General features: G+C 41.6%; 1 protein-coding gene across 1 annotated transcript in view; it reads right to left on the bottom strand.

Annotated features, from left to right (window-relative positions):
* Positions 1 to 22,114, bottom strand: part of ofcc1 (orofacial cleft 1 candidate 1) — a 118,585-nt gene that overhangs the window by 71,938 nt on the left and 24,533 nt on the right. Inside the window, exon 4 of the mRNA XM_052023530.1 lies at positions 17,540 to 17,699. Within this exon, the coding sequence (XP_051879490.1) occupies positions 17,540 to 17,699 (160 nt within the window). The remainder of the gene's footprint in view (positions 1 to 17,539; positions 17,700 to 22,114) is intronic.

Below are 22,114 nucleotides of genomic sequence, written 5' to 3'. Positions count from 1 at the left end.
AAGCTTCTTTCTCTCCACCATCAGATTTCTGAACAGTCCATGAACACTACCTTGTTATACCTTTTTCGCACTTCTTATTTATTTTTGTAATTTATAGTAATTTTATGTCTTTACACTGTACTGCTGTCACAAGTCAACAAATTTCACATTATATAAGTCAGTGATAATAAATCTGATTCCGATTCTGATTCTGACCTAGGATCAGGAGTATAATGCACACACACTACCATATTGCACATTTAGTACTTGTAAAGATTGACGAATTTCTACCCAACACCTGTCGACTGATTGACAGACAGAAGAATGTTTAAGGCTGCTTTAAAGAGAATATTTATCTTCAGTTACAACATACTTGCAGAAGACATCTGGGCAAATATTTTCATCTCTACGAAGTTAGAAATTTATTTTCTCCCATTACTCTATTGGGTGAAATATAAGAGTCAGAGTTAAAAGAGCTTTTGAAATCTCAATCGTCCCATAAATAAAGCTTTGGGAATGGCTTATGGAGCCCATTTTATAACTGGTTACCAGAACTGTAGTAACGTAAGCCGTGCATCAACTGATCCTTGGGAATGAATGAGCAGGTTGGAATTTAAACTTGCCAACTCTTGAAGAGCCACTAATATGCATCCTTGATGTTACAGGGTAAATGTGCACACACATCACATACTTTTCAGGTTGTTATTATGGGTGCCCATGTCCTTGCATGCCCTTGGCAGTGTAACAAGGATAAACTACATGCAACAATATTCTAATTAAACCCCAATCATGACTTACTTCATGGTGGCAGACTACAACAGAGAATTAAAAACATAAAAACACTCATACTAATAACAGGAAGTTGGAAATTTCAAAGATCATCTGTGCATCACCATGATCTTAGTGAAATTACGGAAGGATATTAACCAAAACCAAATCACCTTTATATTTATTGAGTAAGCTCATTAATTAAGCTTTATTACAAATCAATGGAAAAAAATCAGTAATTGTTACTTAAAAATCAAATGAAAATTGTAATCAAAATCAAAATGAAATCTTTGATCTGAAACGTTAATACTGTTCCTGTTCCCACAGATGCTGCCTGACCTGCTGAGTATTTTCAACATTTTCTGCTTTTATTTTAAGAAGTGTTACATCTTCTACATCATCAACAGCCATCAGTAACAAATTGTGAAAACTGGGATTACAATTTCATAATTGCAAGTGATAAAATTTATGATGATTTCAGGGGTTAGTCATGCCAATATTGTAAATTTAGTTTGAATTAAAGAATGATTATGTAATTTTGATAGCTAATGGGAAATACCTGATAATTTTCATAGTTGAAAATCTGGATCTGATATTAAATTCAAAAACTTTTCATGTACGGCATTGTGAAATGGAAGGTATTTACTTGTGCTGAATGAGATTAATAAAACAAAACAAGAACACAAGAAAATAGGAGCAGGAGTAGGACACCAGGCCCCTCAAGCCTGCCCTGCCATTCAATGTGATCTATACTGGCCTAAATGCCTCTCTGTACCAGTTTTCATTACCCTCAGTTCCTCGATCATTCAAATACTTATCTATCTCCACTTTAAATATATCAAATGATCTGGCCTCCACCTACCATGAGGGGCAGAGAATTCCAGAGATTCACTACCCTCAGAGAGAAGAAATTTCCATTAAAACCTTGGTTTTAAATTACTGGCCCCTTATTTGGCAGCTATGTCCCCTTGCAACAATATCATTGAAGGACTATAACTATACTCCAGTGCAGTACTGAGCGAGTTCTGTATAGTTAAAGGTGCATGAGATGTTAAACTGAAGACCCATCTATTCTCTCAGGTGAATGTAAGACATTCCTGCAACACTCCTTGTAAAGCAGAGCAGGGGCTTAGCACCAATGTTCGGGCCAATATTTGTCTCTCAGCCAACATCACTGAAAATAGACTATCTGGTGTTTACCATTGTGGGAGCTTGCTGTGCACAAAAATAGCTGGCACTTTTCCTAAATTTCAACAGTGATGACCCTTCCTTGATCGTGAAGTGCTCTGGAACATTTTGCGGTCAAGAAACACATTAAATGAATGCAAATCTTACTTTCTTTTACAGGCAATCCTTTATCTTGTAGTTAGAATAGATAGTGAACAAAATGATTGAACACAGAGTTTTGGTTCAATGGAGACACAAGTGACTGCAGATGCTTAAATCTGGAGCAACAAACAATCTGCTGGAGGGACTCGGCAGGTCGAGCAGCATCTGTGGAAGGAAAGGAATTGTCGACGCTTTGGGTTGAAACCTTGCACCAGGACTGATTTGGTTCAACTTGACACAAAGCCACATCAGAAAGGAGTGGTGCAGCAGGTCCAGCTGCTGCCTCGTATCTCCAGTGACCCAGGTTCAATCCTGACTTCTGGCACTGCCTGGGTTTAGTTTGCACATTCTCCTTGTAACTGTATGGATTTCCCCTGAGTGCTCCAGTTTCCTCCCACATCCCAAATACATGGTAGCTGATGGGTTAATTAGCTATTGTAAATTAGCTCAAGTGTAGGTGGGTGGGAAGTTGAGAAGCATGTAAGAGAAAGTAGGTTATGGAGAAATAAATTGGGGAACGAGATTAATGGGATTGCTCTGAGAGATGTCATAGACATAGTGGGCCGAATGGTTCCTTCTATGACATATTGAAAGAAGAAATGGAAGCCTTGCATTCAAGTTCACTTCCACCAGTAAAATACATGAATATCCTAACATTCACATTCTTGGTTAAGATTTGCTTGTAAAAAACATCTATTATTTTACAACAGGTAACATGAAGCCAAAGGAAAACAAAAAGTCACTCTAAATGAATGGTTTTGCTCCCAAACCAAGGGCTTGGGTGTCAGTTGGTTTAGCCATTTTTCTCAAGTGGATCACTCAGCTTAAATGTTTCAGATAATTAATATATCTACCACAGGAGGATTAACCTCCACATTGAACAAAACCACTACCTTCCTAATGTTTCAGTGAGTGAATACATTATAAATATGTAATGTGTATCCATAGAACCATAGAACCATACAGCACAAAACAGGCCTTTCGGCCCACCGTGTCGTGCCGTCCATCAGACCACCCTCACACTACCTAACCCCTTCCTCCCGCATATCCCTCTATCTCACGTTCCTCCATATGCCTATCCAACAAACTCTTGAACCTGTTCAATGTATCTGCCTCCACCACCACCCCAGGCAGTGCATTCCATGCACCAACCACTCTGGGTGAAAAACCTCCCTCTGACATCTCCCCTGAACCTCCCACCCATAACCTTAAAGCCATGACCTCTTGTCTTGAGCATTGGTGCCCTGGGAAGGAGGCGCTGACTGTCTACTCTATCTATTCCTCTCAATATTTTATATACCTCTATCATGTCTCCTCTCATCCTCCTCCTTTCCAGTGAATAAAGCCCTAGCACCTTAAGCCTCTCCTCATATTCAATACTCTCCAATCCAGACAGCATCCTGGTAAATCTCCTCTGCACCCTCTCCAATGCCTCCACATCCAGTGGCTAAATCACCAGTGTAGAAGTTGGAGAGCCTGCACCAACAATGTAGAGACCTGTATTCACATCCCATCACAGAAGCTGTGGAATTTAAATTCAGTTAATAATCTAGAATTTGGAACCAAAAGGAAAACACCAGAATCAGAAGAATCAGAATCAGATTGGCAGACACGGTAGTGTAGGGGCAGGACCGGTAGTGTAGCGGTTAGCGTAACGTCTTTATAGCACCAGCAACCCGGGTTCAATTCCAGCCACTCTCTGTAAGGAGTTTGTACATTCACCCCGTCTACGTGGGTTTCCTCCAGGTGCTCTGGTTTCCTCCCACATTCCAAAGACGTACAGGTTAGGAAGTTGTGGGCATGCTATGTTGGCGCCGGAAGCGTGACGACACTTGCGGGTTGCGCCCAGAACACTCTACGCAAAAAGATGTATTTCACTGTGTGTTTCGATGTACATGTGACTAATATGATGTGAAATTTGATGTTTTGTGGCAGTAGTACAGTACAAAGACATAAAAATCTATAAATTATAAAAATAAATAATTAGTGCAAAAGGGTGCATGGAAAAGGAAACAGTGCAAAATAAAGAAATAATGAGGTATTGTTCATGGGTTCATGGATCGTTCAGAAATGTGATGGTGGAGGGGAAGAAGCTGTTCCTGAATCGTTGAGTGTGGGTCTTCAGGCTCCTGTACCTAATCCCTAATGGTAGTAATGAGAAGAGAGCATGTCCTGGATGGTGAGGGTCCTTAGTGATGGATGCCGTCCTCTTGAAGCAATTCCTTTTGAAGACGTCCTCGATGGTGGGAAGGGTTGTGCCCGGGATGGAGCTGGCTGAGTCTATAACCCTCTTGCAATCCTGTGCATTGGAGGCTCCATACCAGGCTGTGATGCAACCAGTCAGGATGCTCTCCACTGTACATCTATAGAAATTTGTAAGAGTCTTTGTTGACATTGCAAATCTCCTCAAACTCCTAACAAAGGAGAGGCATTGGCACACCTTCTTCATGATTGCATTAACGTGTTGGGCCCAGGATAGATCTTCTGATGCTGACGCCCAGGAAATTGAAGCTGCTCACCCTTACCACCACTGACCCCTCAATGAGGACTGGTGTGTGTCTCCCGACATCCCCTTCCTGAAGTCCACAATCATTTCCTTGGTCTTGCTGACATTGAGTGTGAGGTTATTGTTGCGACACCACTCAACCAGCCGATCTATCTCACTCCTGTAAGCTTCCTCATCACCAACTGAGGTTCTACCAACAACAGTGGCGTCATCGGTGAATTTATGGATGGCATTTGAGCTATGCTTACCCATACAGTCATGAGTGTAGAGAGAGTAGAGCAGTGGGCTAAGCACACATCCTTGAGGTGCGCCTGTGTTGATTGTCAGTGAGGAGGCGATGTTATTACCGATCTGCACTGACTGTGGTCTCCTAATAAGGAAGTCGAGGATCCAGTTGCAGAGGGAGGTACAGAGGCCCAGGTGTTGAAGCATGTTTGTTAGTACAGAGGGAATGATGGTGTTGAATGCCGAGCTGTAATTGATAAACAGCAGCCTGACGTATGTCTTGTGGTTATCTAGGTGCTCCAGAGTGGAGAGCCAGTGAGATTGTGTCTGCTGTAGATCTGCTGTGGCGGTCAGTGAATTGCAGCAGTTCCAGGTCCTTGCTTAGGCAGGAGTTAATTCTAGCCATAAGCACCCTCTCAAGGCTCTTCATTACAGTAGATGTGAGTGCTACCGGGTGATAGTCATTGAGGCAGCTCACCCTGCTCTTCTTGGGCACTGGAATGAGTGCTGCCCTTTTGAAGCGAGTGGGAACCTCCCACCACAGCAGTGAGAGGTTGACAATGTCCTTGAACACTCCAGCCAGTTGGTCGGCACAGGTTTTCACCATCCGGCCAGGTACACCATCGGGGCCTGCTGCCTTGTGAGGGTTCACCTTCTTGAAGGATGTTCTGACATCGGCCTCCAAGACAGAGATCACAGAGTCGCCAGATGCTGTGGGGATTTGCACAGGTGTAGTGTTATTCTCCCTTTCAGAGTGTGCATAAAAGGCATTGAGCTCATCGGGGAACGAAGCATCACTGCCATTTATGCTGTCAGGTTTTGTCTTGTAGGAAGTAATGGCATGCAAACCCTGCCACAGCTGTCGTGCATCCGATTGTGTCTCTAGCTTCACTCGGAATTGTCCTTTCACTTTCACAATAGCCTTCCGTAGGTTGTACCTGGACTTCTTGTAGGATTCTGGATCACTGGTCTTGAATGCCACAGATCTAGCCCTCAGCAGACTGTGAATCTCCTGGTTCATTCAGGGCTTCTAGTTTGGGAAGACTCAGTTTGTCCTCAAAAGGCACACACTCATCCATGCAGGTCTTGATGAAGTCAGTGATGGCCGTGGTATATTCATTCAGATCTGAAGATGAATCCCTGAATATGGTCCAGTCTGCCGATTCAAAGCAGTCCTGTAAATGCTCCTCTGCCTCCCTTGACCAGACCTTCGCAGTCCACACCACTGGTAGTGCGGTCCTCAGCCTCTGCCTATATGCTGGGAATAGAAGTACAGCCAGGTGATCGGGCTTGCCAAAGTGCAGGCGTGGGATGGCACGGTAAGCGTTCTTGATGGTGTAACAGTGATCGAGTGTGCTGGCTCCTCTGGTTCCGCAGGTGACGTGTTGGTGGTAGTTTGTCAGAGACTTCTTCAAGCTGGCCTGGTTGAAGTCCCCTGTGATGATTGGGAAGGCATCAGGCTGCGCTGTCTCGTGACTGTTCATCATGGTGCTCAGATCCTCCAGTGCCAGCCTGACGTCTGCCAGGGGTGTTTCAACTAGCATTAAAAATGATGACCATGAAACTATTGTTTTGTTGTAAAATCCTCCTGGTGCCATTGAGAAGAGGAAATCTTCTGCCCTTGCCTGGTCTGATCTCCACACCCAACCTTTAAATGTCTCAGCAGCATCCAAACAAGCCGCTCAGTTGTAACTGAAGAGATGGGCAAGTAAATGTTGGATTTGCTAAGGATGCCCAGATCCCAAGAATGAGTTTAACAAAGAAAGGAAACAGAGTAATCCCCGATCTGGAATACCAGTGCAGGAACAGACATAGGCCATAAAGCCCCTTACACTTGTGGTATCACTCAATGACATTGCCGTGAAAAGCAGCGAGATTTAGGAGCCCATATACAGGAATGAATAAAAGCTGGTGGACATGAGGAAAAGTTCATCAACAAGGTGAATGGAATTTAACTTGAGGAAGCTGAGACACAAAAGGGAGGAAGTCACTGCTCTAGAGTGCCGGATCCCATCTGGGGTATTGCATTTTGATGTAATAGCCTTGGAAAGGGTTGGGCAAAATTTCACAGTGATGTCAGTATACATAAAGGGTTAATGTAGTAGGACACATCACCAAAACCTAACTTGTATTCCCATGAGTTTCAAACCAAATCAAAATGTTTCAAGTTGGTAGAAGTATATAAAATTAGGAGAGGCATGACAGGGTAGATAGAGTCTTTGTCCCCAGAGTAGAAATGTCAAATACTAGAGGGCATAGCTTTAAGGTGAGAAGGGGAAAGTTCAAAGATGTGCAAGGCAAGTTTTTGTTTTACACAGAGAGGGGTAGGTTTCTGGAATGCGCTGCCAGGAGCTGGTGGAAGCAGATATGATAGCAATGTTTAAGAGGCATTTAGACAGACATATGAGCAAGCAGGGATCAGAGGAATATAGACCATGTACAGGCAGATGGGATTAGTCAGATTGGCATCATAGCCAGTGCAGACATGGTGGGCCGAAGGACTGTTCCTGTGTCCTAAATTCTAATGTTCTAAAATAATTAAGGAATTTGACAAATACAGACTATTGGCTTCGGTGGTGAATCAAGAACAAAGCAACAGTAACATCCACTTTTACAATCTCTTTGACACAATAAGGCAGTACATGAGAAGCAAAATCTGGTCATATCATGTCACACACCAGATCATGAACTTTGAGACCTACATCGCAAAGAAGTTTTTCACAAGGAGAATGGTGGGAATCTGGAAGATGCTAAGGCAAAAGGTTCTGAGACTGACTTAGGAAAAAGACATTAGTCAAGAACATTTTCATTGGAAGGTAGCTGTGGCCTGGAGTTTACTGTCCGTAGGGATAGTGGAAAGAGAGTCAAGGAACATAGAACAGTACAGCACAGGAACAGGCCCTTTGGCCCACAATGTTGTGCCGAACTAATCAAGCTAATGACACTTAATTAAACTAATCCCTCCTGCCTGCACATGGTCCATATCCCTCCATTCTCTGCATATTCGTGTGCCTACCTAATAGCCTCTTAAATGCAGAGCTTTCAAAAGGGATTAGGATGAGCACTTGAGAGAGAATAATTAGCAGAACCACGGAGAAAGGGCCTGACAGGATTGCTCTACCTGGACCTTCAGCTCAATGGGTTGAAGGGCCTCCTACTGTGATATTGATTTCTGCTAAGGGTGCTAATGAGTGTGGAATTAGGGCAGATAAATAGTGTGAGATAAAGATCCACCAATACCTATTGGACAAGCTCAGAGGCTGAACAGATTTCTCCCGGTCCTACGTTCAAACCTTAGGAAGAAAAGGCACTTGGTCATTCATAGGCCCACTGTTCCATGCTGCTTGTTCTCCAACCACATCTGCGCATGCACCTTCCATCGCTACACTCTATCTTTCCATCTGTTTTCACCTTTGTGATTCAGAAATGTTCAAGTGTCTATCAATCCCCTAAGCTTCCACAACCAAGCTGCCCTGCAGGAATTAGACCTGACTGCCTAAACTAACTGGCCTGTTTGGGCCCATCTCCACTTCAGCAGAATAACACACTATTATTTTCCTGTCTTCCGAAGTGAAACTTTCATCCAATTTGCCATGAGCAGTCCCATGGGAGATCCACTGTTAGAAAACTGCAGCAGGAGTTATCCTGCAACAGTGCTGCTCACTGACTGCGCAAATCTTCCAAAACTCAATACTGATACCTCTTGCCATTCTCCAGAGAGTAACCACAAAGAGGAAGAATTACAGGAAGATAATGAACTCAGCCTGGTTTTGTTTCCCGGGCCCGAACTAGACATATAAATGTCTTTATGGATGAGGAGCAGCACCCAATCCGAGACCTAGGTCGAGTGTGAATTCCCCTCACACTGCCCCTCCCCTGTTCGATCCTCCATGTAGCAGATGATGGATGAGGGCAGGAAGTTACAAAAGACAGCTGAATTTGATTGAAAGACACAGGGGGAAGAAATTAATAGATTCTGATACTTTGGGAGAGAAATCCTCTCTTGTCGTTGAGGGTTAATCACCATTTGTAAGATGAGAGTAAAAATCAGGATGCAAACGCACACACATAATATATATATATTTAAAAATATATCACGCTTTCAAAAGTTTCTAAGTGCATATCTCATGCATATATAAATGTATTATATGTGCGTATAAATGTATGTGCATGTAAGTTTATGCAGATATTTTTCAATATTCATCTATGACATACAAAGGCACAACACAGTCTCTTTCCTTTAACCTTTCCCTTTGTAGTCAATGAACTAAGTGCTGCATATTAAGAAAGTAATGAGTGTGCAGTGTAAACATACGTCTCATTAAAACGTACAAGAAAAATATATTCATCACCATTTATGATGACACTCACAGGCTTTCTTTTTTGCACTTCAGTCACACCCGGCATTAATTTCTGAGGGAAGAAAAAATAATTAGGATCTCACTTTTCAGAAGACTAGAGTGAAAATGTAAACAATGCTTCCCTCTGGGCGAGTGCTTTATCAATTTGACAGGTGCATTTGAATTTCCATGGGTGGGGGACATAATAGGTTATTTATGTGTCATTCTTATAGAGTGGCCTGGCCTTCAAGATGGACAGCAGGCTTCACCCACATTAAATTCTGCAACTAATCCTCCGGTTTTGACCCCTGTCAGCCTGCTCAAATGCACTTTGCAACAAAAAAAAGAACAGACCAGCTACAAACAACACTGGGGCTCTCACTATTCCCCCTGCCGGCTTCTGTCTTGACTTCGAGTGCAAGAGAGCATAGCCAGGTTGGAGCTGTTGCTGCAACAAAAAATAGCCAGAGAATCGGCCACATCTGAGAAATGTTTCCAGCTTGGATGCCCGCCCCATTTAAATTTAAATGCCGCCCTGCATGCCTGGGACTGGGAAGGAAAATATTTTTTGAAGAGCTCTTAAAATAAAGCACAGTCAAACATACCTAATCATTTAGATGCTGAAAGGAAAGCAGTGCAGCAACACTTAGGAGACTCTGCCTTGATTTTATATGAATGACAATTCCATTCCAAAGTAACCAGCAGATATTTAGACAGGCATCACTAGCCACCAATATTGTATATTTCAATTTAACACATTCGGATGCCTGTTCAGCTGCTGGTTCTCATGGTTCATTATTTCCTGCTAAAAATAAGCATTTGCTTGAAGCCTGTTGATCGAGAAACGAGTTTCAGGAATGCAGAGAGGGAAGAATCATTTCAGTACACTGGCTCTCGAGGTAATGTGGCCAGAAAACAAAATGCATTTGTACGGCATTTTATAACGTAATGGGGCTGCAACACTGAAACAAAAATGGTAGTGGAAATTCAAGATGAAAAAGTGAAAAAAAGAGTTTTACACACAAAATCAGATTTAGCAACAAGTCAAAATGTAGCATTTATTCTTCAGCCAGCCCAGTTTACAGCAAAGATTAAACTTCACTATTGGGTACAGACCTGTCTTGAAGGGACAACCTGGTCAGTAACAACAACAAAGGATTTGTTGCCCTGTTCCTGTGTTACGACAGACACTTAAAGTCATTCCCAACAACATGTTTCACTGCATCATGTTGAAGTGGAAATAGTTCATATGGAAGGAACAACTTGTAAGTCAGGGTACATTTTTAATTCTTTTTATTTTATTTAGTTAGCTGTGTTACATTTCTAGAGGATAGCCTGGTCCCTCATTATCACACTGTTTGATAAGCCATTCTCTCATCTCAATCAGTCTTCATTGAAAATTATAGCTACATTTGCAAAAGGAAATTGAATCTATTTGCTTTGCTCTCCTTTCCCCTGCAATTTTAGCAACATGAGGGGGAAAAAAAATTAAATCGGTAAACAAAGCAAGGTTACTCAGAAACTCATTCCGGGATAGAGCTGCTAAATGCATTACAAATTAATGTCAGCACACTGTACTCTGCCTTCAAAATTCTGTTCCACTTAAGTCAATGTAATGAATTTTAAAGGCACAGTATTGACGACGATGCTTTATTTCCATAGATGTACCTTCTATAACCACGATGGCTTGTTTACTAAACAGTGAAGAATCACTCACATACAAGATATTGGCAATTCAAAATGAAACTCATCTAGAGAAAAAAAGCAATGTAAACATTACTTTTGTTTGAGGTAAGTCTACCGGAAAAACTACATATAAACTATATACTAATATTACACTCCATACCTGTGGGATCATTATTTTAATTAATTGCTGACTTTCAATAAAATTGCAAATGCAACCTGGTCATGGAGTTTGTTGACCAGCCCTGTATTATGACTGACATTTAAAAACATTCCCAACAAAATTTTTCATTGCATCATTTTGAACTAAAAGTAGTTGTTATGGAAGGAACAATTTGGCAGTCATTGTATATTCTTGTTAAAACAGGCAACCCACTTGAAGTAGTGAGCTTAATGACTGTTGGGTGTAACATCAGGAAAAGCACAGTGACTCAATTATCAAATGCTTGTTTCTTCCCAAAATCATCACAATCTCTGTGGATGGAATATTCAAGGGAAAGATTCTGCTGGGAGATAGATTACATGAGATAGGATAGATATGAAGATAATACCAGCTTTACATCATGGTAAAAGAATTACTTGCATACAAATGGCAAGAAGCAGGAATGCTTACTCTTCATTAGGAAGCCAATCTGTGCCCATCTAACTGATGATAGATTTGTCCAAAAGAATAGTCACAATCCACCTTAGGTTTCAAATGTTTGCCTGTGGTCACACATTATCTGGATGTGAGGAAAAACTATTTGGCTGAGGAAACTTTGATGTGGCACTTACAGATTTCTGTTGTGAAAACATCTTGAGGGCAATCAACTACTATTAACACATGTCAGGAAAGCTTCATATAAATTGCAACAGAAATTACAGATAGCCTTTCCCTCACTGTCAACGAAGTCTACAAAACAGTTTGTAAATCTACACAAGCATTACTGAAATTTGCAATCCTCTCCCCCCAACAATCTTACTCCTCTCCTCAATAAAGCCAGAACAATAATCACAAGGGTGACATGAGACAATTAATTAGATCCCTCTGCTTGGCTGCTTGTAAATAATTAATGTGTTCATTATGAACTTGAATTGATTGGTATTCTTTACCTGAAACAAAATATTCACGACTACACCTGTATTGTACGGGGGCCACTACCTCTGGCTGCAAGTGAAACAACAGTCTTGGCATTAATCAAGGAGCAAAGTGTGAATCACATTTGCTCCTTTATTTTAATTGCAAGGACATATTATGAATACAGAGCCTGAAATGTATTTTTAATGAAAAATACTACATCCTGACCTAATCATATCAACCTTATTCTACCTAATTAAGGATGCAAAAATCATTACAGTTGCAAAATATTAGTTCCCGCTCCATCAAGCTGCTGGCTTCTCCTTCATGAATATAAATTTTTTTTATTCCATGATAAATAGTTAATGAGGTAAAAATGACAAAATTTGCATGTAGGCAAATTAGTTTAATAGGAAGATGACTTGTTTGACTGAAGAAAGTGACCTTATTCTGGGCAAAGGAAAAAAAATTATAAACAGAAGGCAGATGTCTCGAACAATATCACACCTCAACCTAGTGTAAGAGAAGACTGAAGTGAAACAAATAAGCATTTTCATCATGATGCCAAAAGTATTTAAATTCTAATATGTTTTAGTAGGCTGCTGGAAGCAAACTAATGCTAAAATACAACATGCTATGACAATGCACCATTCACATCGCCCTAGATAGGGTAAGCAGAGATTTTACAAGTAGCTATAGGAATTATTGCAATGGTTTTGCATTAATTGCCCAATCAGTATCCCTCTAATACTAAAATTCTGAATGGCTTTAAGAAATCCACTGCCAAAAATATCTGACTTCATAATTTATACTCTTCAAGTTGAATCAAGCAGAAGAGAGCATTTAAAAGTCCGAGGAAATTATATTTTGTTCTTTGTGCAATGCGCCGTCGGAAACCTGCATGCATTATAAGTAGAATCGGATTCTGCTTTTGCAAAGGATATACCATCAGCCCCAGGGGTCTTGGCAAAGTAAAAGACCATGGTTTGGCTTTAATGCATTTCATTTTGTTTCCTAAAATAAATGCTGTGTGCTTTAAAGCCACTCCTTCTCTAATGCAACTTTAATTTGAATGTCGGTTTGCAGCTCTTCATAAAATTAAAATGGGGGCAATTCTTAAACGGCACTGTGTAACCATAAATTCATTATTAAACATGTTCAGCTGAATGAAGCACTCCACTAATTGTTGGACATCTTTCTTCCTTTTCTGACACAAGAGACAGAGCAAAATACTTTGCTTTCTTCTTTACTCTTCCATGTTATGGCACTCAGGAAAGCTCCCGTAGCTAAACCAGCCCTCTCATTCAGGAGTGAGGGTGACATTACAGCCTGTGCACTACTCTGAATTTGCATTTGAGGTTTTTTTCCTCAGCAATCGGCTCTTAAAATGATGCATTCCTCATATAACATTGAGGCATTCTATCCAACAATTCAGTTGGGAGCTGGAAAAAATATGCTCCCAGGCCCTTTACCACCTGGGCACACTGAGAGTACTCCTCTTTTACTTGATGTATGGGCACAAAAGAACACAGAAAGCAACTTTAAAGTCACAAAAAGGTTGCATCTCCCTTGCATCAAAGTGCATTTTGAAAGCGTCTCTGTGCTCTGATATTTTCCACATGAACATCTGCAATTTATTAGCTGTTTTATTGTCAGAGTGACAGGAAATCTTAATATTCTCAAAGTTAAAAAGCACTGCAGCTAAAGAAATAATGTAGCAAATCATCCAAATACTATCAAGCCACTTGAATCACTTTTTGCTTAACTTATTTTAGTGTAAGTGCAGCCATTAATAGCTTCTAAATAACATCTAACACATCCATTTGAAAATATGCATTTTACTGTTTTTACTTTGAATTCCAATCTTGCTTTTAACATTTTCCAGCGCATTTCCTTCCATTTGATTCCATCCACCTTCAAGGAGAGATATTTTCCCTGCTAAATCAGCACATGTCATATCAAATGATGAGATCAGATTTGTAAAGGCTCCCCCTTGAAATCTGCCAGTTACAGAGGCACCTTGTTGTATTCACAGCTCACTGTTACTGAAAGTAAAACACACAGAAGTCACTGGCAGATGGGAAGAATAGTGGTATTGTGCAATGAGGCAGCAGAAAGCAGTAACACACCGCCTTCAAGGAGGTATCACATTACAGTTTGATAGGCCAGAGTGGTAATAAGGGAACACTTAGTTGAGGAAGGGCAATGATGATTAAAAAAAGCAAATCACTTCCACAACTGGGAAGAGTTATTAATGCAGGTCCAAGATTATTGACCAAACTATCATAATTACTAAACCTGAAACATTGGATCATATTTTTGATACATATTTTAACATGGATTATGCTGCAAACTTTATCTGGCAGATATTAAATTGAGCAAAATCTGACTTATTTTCCCAATTTTGTTACTTTTCATAATTAAAATTAATGTTGTCTAAGCTCAACTATTGCAACCCAACATACTTTAAATGTTTTTTTTTAAAACTTTATTTATACAGCACGGTAACAGGCTCTTCCGGCCCATCGAGCCCGCGCCACCCAATTACACCCATGTTAACCTACTAACCCTTACGTCTTTGGAATGTGGGAGGAAACTGGAGCACACGGAGGAAACCCATGCAGACACGGGGTGAACATACAAACTCCTTACAGACAGCGGCAGGAATTGAACCCCAATCGCTGGCACTGTAATTGCGTTATGCTAACCGCTACGCTACTGTGTCACCCAAATTAATGACTTTTTGCACAAGTCATTAATTTCATGTGATAAAATATGCCCATCTCTGCTTAAGGAAACTCACACTCAGAATACACTTATCTAAGACAGTCCGGTAAACCACAGGTAAAAGCTCGCAGAATCCAAACTACAAGGAAACATTAGATAAACACAACAGCTATCAGATTTCCAGAACTCCCTGTGAAGTCCAAATTGTTACCAAACTTTAATTTGTTCTAATAATACATAAAACTGCCTGTAAGTGAGTTGTTTTCTCTGTGTTGGGCTGTTCAGGTTTGATGTGAAAGTTTAATTGGGTGCCATGTTTTATCTCACCACACAATTTAAGCAATGCCACACTGAACTTTGGAGAGGATAAATCCACATATGCCTCAAAGAACAAAAATGAAAGAACATTACTACACTACATAACTAAGTCCAAGTATGTCTTTATTACATGGGTAAATAGTAAAAGAAAAGGATATATGTTCTCAACTCTGAAGCTAAACTACCGTGAACTGAATTTTCTCCTCTCTGCTGAGTTCCATGACTGCATAGTCATTACAAGGAGAAAATATTCAATTCTTATTTTTAAACATGCTTCACATTATTAGAACCAAACAGCAAGAAAGCTTTCTGTCTTATTTTAACAAATGCACCAGATTGTTTATTTTCCAAAAAGACCTGCATTTCTGTTGCAACTTTTACATCCCCCTTGACAACATTCCAAAGCACTTTACAACCACTGAAATATAGATATTTTCGTAACTTAGGAAATATTAAATGGCTTTTAAACTTTGGTCAAAACAGCAGCCAAAGCATGATCAAAAAGGAATTTTAAATGGACATACTTTACCTGCTGTTCCGCCACCATCATCTACCACCACTATGCATCTTCTTACTATGGGGGAAAGTTTCCCTCAATAATGGTGAATTTCACAAGTCAAGGAAGGCCCGTGAATTTCAGCCCTACCATCAATTCTGTTCATCTCATCGCATTTCAAATGACTTTCTCTCATCGACTGGTCCATGAGTTGATATCATGGCTCAAGCCTACCTCTGCCCCCAAGACCACAAATGGTAATTGATTTATTATTGCCACATGTACCGAGATAGAGTGAAAAGCTTCTATTTGCATGTCATCCAGACAGATCATTCCATACATAAGTACATGGAGGTAGTTAAAAGGAGAACAGAATGCAAAATATAGTGTTACAGTTACAGAGAAAGTGCAATGTAGGTAGACAAGGGCCATGACAAGGCAGGCTGAGAGATCAAGAGTTCATTTTTATCGTACAAGAGCCTGTTCAAGAGTCTGATAACAGCAGGACGGAAGCTGTCCTTGAGCCTGGTGGTACGTGCTTTCAGGCTTTTGTATCTTCTGCCTGATTGGAGGGGGGAGAAGAGAGAATGACCAGGGTGGGAGGGGTCCTTGCTTATGCTGGCTGCTTGCCCAAGGCAGCGGGAAGTGATGTCAGAGTCAATGGAGGGGAGGCTGGTTTGCATGATGGATTGAGCTGCATTCATAACTCTCTGCAATTTCTATGTGGCTCTGTTAACTTAATACTCTGCAACAAGCCTGGCTGCCAAAGTGGTCTGTTGAACTAGTGAGTTCAGCCTGCTTTGAATGTAATGTTGGCTCAAGCAATGCATCTTCTATTGCACATGCCTTGCTTGGGAAGCTGGCAGCACTGGAGACTATCAATGGGATGGGCAAGTGGGTAGGTGGGTGAATGCAAAGCATCTCTAAAGATCACCTTGCAGCTGAAGTTTCAATAGGCCAAACTCTGAGTGCGGATGAGGCAGAGATGCTCAGAAGAGGCAGATCACCTGGGTGACCACTTATAAGACTACAGGAAATAAGAACAGGAGGAGGTCTTACAGCCCAACGAGTATGCTCTACCATTCAATATGATCATGGCCTATCTGATCTTGGCCTCAACTCCCTCTTGCCTGTTTCCCATAACCATTCTCTCATAGTCCAAAAATCTGTTTATCTCGATCTCCAATATATTCAGCGACCCAATCTCCACAGCTACCTTGGGTTGAGAATTCCGAACATTCACAATCCACTAAAAGAAGAAATTCCTCATCTTAATGGTTGCCGCCTAGTTCTATATGGTCTCCATGAGGGGAATTATCATCTCGCCTTATCGAGCCGTCTCAGGATCTTTTACACTTCAGTAAGATCACTTCTCATTCTTCTCCAAAGAATACAGGTGTAACCTATTCAATGGTTCCTCAAGAACTTTTGCTGAATTGCCTTCAATGAAAATAGATCCCTCCTTAAAAAAGTCCAAATCTCCAGGTGTGGTCTCAACAACATAGACAGTTGTGGCAAGACTTCCCTTCCTTTGTACTCTATATCCATCATAATAAAGGCCAACATTCCATTTGCCTTTCTAATTAATTGGTGTGGCTGAATGCTAAATTAATTCCAATAATGGTTTGTGATAGTCATGAAGTCATAGAGAAATACAGCACGGAAGCAGACCCTTTGACCCACCCATTTACACTAATCATACATTAATCCCAACTTTTCATTCCTCCCACATTCTCATCAACTCTGCCCAGATTCGAACACTCACCAGGGGTAATTTATAGTGGCCAATTATAGGGGCCATTTTTGGGCTGTGGGAGGAAACCGGAGCACCCTGAGCAAACCCGCATGATCGAATCAAGATCGAACCCGGGTCTCTGGCACAGTGAGGCAGTGGCTCTACTAGATGAGCCACTGTGCTGACCAATGTAATCTTGAGCAGAAGACAGAGATGGGCACATGTGCTGTTTTAATTGTCGGCCAAACTTTGGTTGTTCACAAATGGGAGAAAGGGGATGGAGGTATATATCCTCCTCCAATGGAGGGTATGCTGAAATGTTAGGCTTTGTTATCCACACCAATGCATTCGGCAGCGCTGCTGTGTGTTCACTCACCTTCCTTCTCTCACCGTTGATACCCCTCCATTGCTCTGCTCTTTTCACTATGTAGCTCAGCTCCTGATTGGACAGCTCCAGGTCCAGAGGAACAAAGAACCTCTCCTCAGTGGTATGCAGTCGGTAGAAGACATCCATCAGCTGCCCCATTGTCTGCAGGCTTAAAGAGGTAGGAATGCGTTAAAACTCATTCTGAAACTTATTTCAGACTTCTAACATCTACAGAACTTTGCTTTTGGATTAAAACTGATTCTTCCGACTTTCTTGAGTTCACTAATATGCACATTAATGAACCGAGTGCATTTCTATCCTCCAGTCTTCTAATCCTCAGGACAACTGCCTGTCAATGTAAACCAATAGCTGGGTCACATCACCTTCTCAAGGACAATTAAGGATGGGAGGTAAATGCTAGTCTTGATACTGACACCCACATCTCAAAAAGAATAAAGATTACAAAATATAAGCAAGAAATTCCAGTCACCCTGAATTACTAAGGTAGCAATTTTTCCTCAGATGTATGTGCCAGATGCACAATATATTAATGAGTGTCCACTGAACCACAGTTGTGAAATTTGTTTCCACTGACTTCAGTGGAGCTGATTTTCAGAGGAGGCTGTGTGTGTGTGTGTGTGTGTGTGTGTGTGTGTGTGTGTGTGTGTGTGTGTGTGGGCGGGGGGGGGGTGGGGGAGATGGTCAGAACATAGGTTACCATAATGCATATTTGACACTTGTGAATGGACAACATTCCAGTATTCCAGTCTACCACCTTTCACTGTATTCTACCAATAGCCAAGGTACACCACCACTTTCTCCTAAAAATGCGATATGAAACCAGTGCAATGTTTCAAGAAAACACTGTACCTCTTTAATATGTAATTAAAACCAGGATAACAGCACAGCCCATCTTTGTATACTGCCCGAGGCCTTTCTCTTTTAGAAATAGGTCATACGCTATGTCACAAGTTCTGCTATCAGCCAATAGGAAGCTGCAGCTCCTCAAGTCAAGACACATCAGTGGCCTACATTTGCAACAATTCACTGCACCGTGAGTGGCAAAAGCCATTATTTTTGTCTTGCGTTTTAACACTGGTCACTTAGTTAAAGCTGACATTAGGCAGTGAACATGTGCTACTGATATTAATGGGAAAATGGTTCAGCTTTGATGCCTGAGACTGATATTGAAGAAATGAGAAAGAGTATATTCAAAGACAGAAGCCCAGAGGTACGCTAAAGCTATTCTGGATGCCTGAAAGCTCGTTTTATTTTTTTAATTTTGTGTGTGTGTGTGTGTGTGTGTGTGTGTGTGTGTGTGTGTGTGTGTGTGTGTGTGTGTTTAGTTTATTAACCCTCTCTGTTTGGCAGTCCACCTCTCCTGCTTGCAGAGGACAAAAAAAGAGTTAAAGGACTTTTATTCTGCTTCTCAATATTACTTAATAGTTATTGACAAGTAAGCTCGTGATTTAAAATGGCCATCCTTTAGCCTTTCCGTAGCTTTTAAGTTTTTGATCATAAGTGATCACACACCAAATAAGAGTCCAGAAATGCTTACTTAAATACCACACACTCCACTTGTGCATCAAACATCGACTTCTCACAATCTTCACAGCATGGACACAGCCTGTAACCCTTTAATTGCTGTATCTGGTTGAGTGGGGCAACAACAAGAAGAAATATGATCCAAAAGAAGGATATTAAATCCTGAAATTAAATAGTATTCCAAGCAAAATCTGCAGATTGTAATATTTAAGTTGATGGTATTTGGCTATGATTGTAACAAGTATAATACTTTGATATTTTAAGCTGTTTAACTAACAACCAAATCATGTGGAGTTGAAATTTAACATCTGCAGCTGTAGAATTAGTGCTAAAATCTTGAAAGGGGAATTGCGGACACCTTCAACGCAGACAATAAATGGGATAAGCAGGGATGACTTTGTTATCTCCTTTTCATTTGTGTAGGAGCAGCTAGTTGAATTCCCACTGGAAAACCGACAGCTTGTCCACTGGAGTGAGGGATTACTGGCAAACCCGACACCACATGTCACAGCCTGCGCCTCTAAAGAGGGAGGTCGGCCTAAGATGAAGCTACCATCTGTGCTGGAAGGAATGGTGAAGGATTTTCAGACTTATGTCACTTGCAGGGGAGTTGGTTGGTAGTGATGCTTCCTATCTGCTGCCCTTGTCCTTCCAGAACCTCAGAACTGTCTGGTGAGGAAGTGTCCAGATCCACCTGGGGGCTTCAGAGAAGGAATAGTTTTTGTGGTAGGTGGGAGAAGAGTGTGCCTCCACACTACCTGGATAAACCAGCTCCTAGTACCAGGGAGAGAGAGTTATGCCATCCTTTCACTTGCTCTTATTTGCTGAGGAGGTCATTGTGGGCAGCTTTAGAGGGGGACGCCAGAGTCACAGTAGTGAAACCGGAGTCGTTCAACAGGGTTTTTGGCCAAATAACAATTTATTTCTCTACTCATTTGTCCTTGTCCACATTTGACTACATCTCTGCTTCATGCAGCAAGTACTCTATGTTTAGTGCTAGGCTGGTGCTTCCACCAACCAACCACTTTCCCATTCCATCCAGGTTCTGATGAAGTTGCATTGGAGGAAGAGGGAGAATCGTCTGCTTCTGGTGTTGTGTCACCACTCCTTCTGATCCTAACAATCGCCAGCCTGTGGCTTAGGGGGTAAGCAAGTGGGCTAGAAAGGAGGGTGGCTTTGGAGAAGGCACACACCTTCTAGCCCCCCTGTAGCAGGCAGAAATCATGACTTCTAATGGTGGGTGTGCACACCATGGGATTGTCACTTGCAGTGGAGTGCTTGCCATGGGACTATGTAACCTGGTGGAGGGTGTGAAGGGAGTCAGTAACCAACTGGTGTGTGACGCCCATTAGCACAGTCTGCTATGCAGTCTATGGCAACCTTCATTCAGACTGCATGTAGCACAGGATTTCAGTTACACCAACCCCTCTTCAGTGGCTCCATCTCTAGGAGGTGCACACATTGGTGTTGGGCTCCACCACTTCCTGCAGGTTACCGAAGCCTTCCAAGATGTAAATGTATCCTGTTATCACTTCTCTTGCAGATCAGCTGGAGGAGGCACTATCCCATACCACTGACAGTGGCACCACGGAAGGCGGGTATGCTGCCTTCCCTTAGCGCACAACATCTGCTCACCCACCAGTCCTTCATCCACTGCCAGTCCTGATGCCACAATGTTACCGAGCCAGACTGCCATGACAACAGCCAAGACTTTATGGTTGGCAACTGAGTCTTCCTAATCCCAAACTTCTTGGTTGCAGGCAGCACACTCTCATCTCTAACCAGACCTCATTCTGCTAAGCTTCTAAGAACAGCCAGGATCAAACATTTATTGACTGGTGTCAACAGGCAAGGTGGTTCTGAGGAAGGGTCGCTAACCTGAACCATTGACTATTGTTTCTTTCCACCAATGCTACTTGACTGGTTGAGTTCTTCCAGCATTCCTGTTTGTTTTAGGCAGGACCATTGTGTGTCATCTACAGAGTGCAGTGCAGAAACTTGCCTGGTTTCTTTGACAACTCTTCACAAACTCATAACACCCACCACCTAGAAGGACAAGGGCAGCAGGCACAAGAAAACACTCCTCTCAATTCCATCCTGGCTTGGAAATACATCTCCATTCCCTCATTACCACCAGGTCAAGATCCTGGCAATCCCTACCCAGAAACACTATGGTAATATCTTCACCAAAACTATTGCAGCAGTTTACCATTCTCTTTGCATGGCTAATTAAGGATTGGCATTAAATGTTAGCATTGCCACCGATTCCCACATAAAAAGTAACAAGGAAAAAACAGATAGATTACACTCTAATAGTCACATTCACCACTTAGAGATTGGAACTTTGATTAAACCTTAAGCGAAGCCTGTTTCGGAGATAAAAGTGGCATGTATCACAATAGACAATCACTTTCACAATGACAACTACTGCAGAGAAGGACATGGAATTTTCTCTGCTTCTAAGAACTAAAGTTTAGTAGCTCAATACATATTTTGGTAACCCACAGACCATTATGGATTTTAACCTACTGCTTGTAAGTTGAATACAGTGTCACTTTTGTACTTTTCAAATGCCCTGGGACATGTATTAAGGTCACAAGATCACAAGACAAGGGAGCAGAAGTAGGCCATTCGGCCCATTGAGTCTGCTCCAAGAAAAAGGGAAAAAAGAAAAAGAAATGAGAAATTTGGGGGGGGGGGGGCGCAAAAAAAACACACTATTCTAACCCCAATTTCCGGCCTTATTCCCATATCCTTTGATACCCCGACTATTTAGATATCTATCTATCTCTTCCTTAAATGTCTCCAATGATCTGGCCTCCACTGCTGTACGTGGCAAGGAATTCCACAAATTCACCACCCTCTGGCTAAAGAAATTTCTCCTTATCTCTGTTTTAAACCTGTACCCTCTAATTCTAAGATTGTGCCCTCTTGGCCCTGGACTCACCCACCAAGGGAAACAGCTTGACCACATCTACTCTGTCTAGTCTTTTCAACATTTTAAATGTCTCTATGAGGTCCCCTCTCATTCTTCTGTAC

This window comes from Pristis pectinata, chromosome 9, assembly GCF_009764475.1.
Source record: "Pristis pectinata isolate sPriPec2 chromosome 9, sPriPec2.1.pri, whole genome shotgun sequence".
Classification (NCBI taxonomy): domain Eukaryota; kingdom Metazoa; phylum Chordata; class Chondrichthyes; order Rhinopristiformes; family Pristidae; genus Pristis; species Pristis pectinata.
The sequence above is the reverse complement of the archived record's forward strand: the minus strand, read 5'-3'. Positions and strand labels throughout refer to the sequence as shown.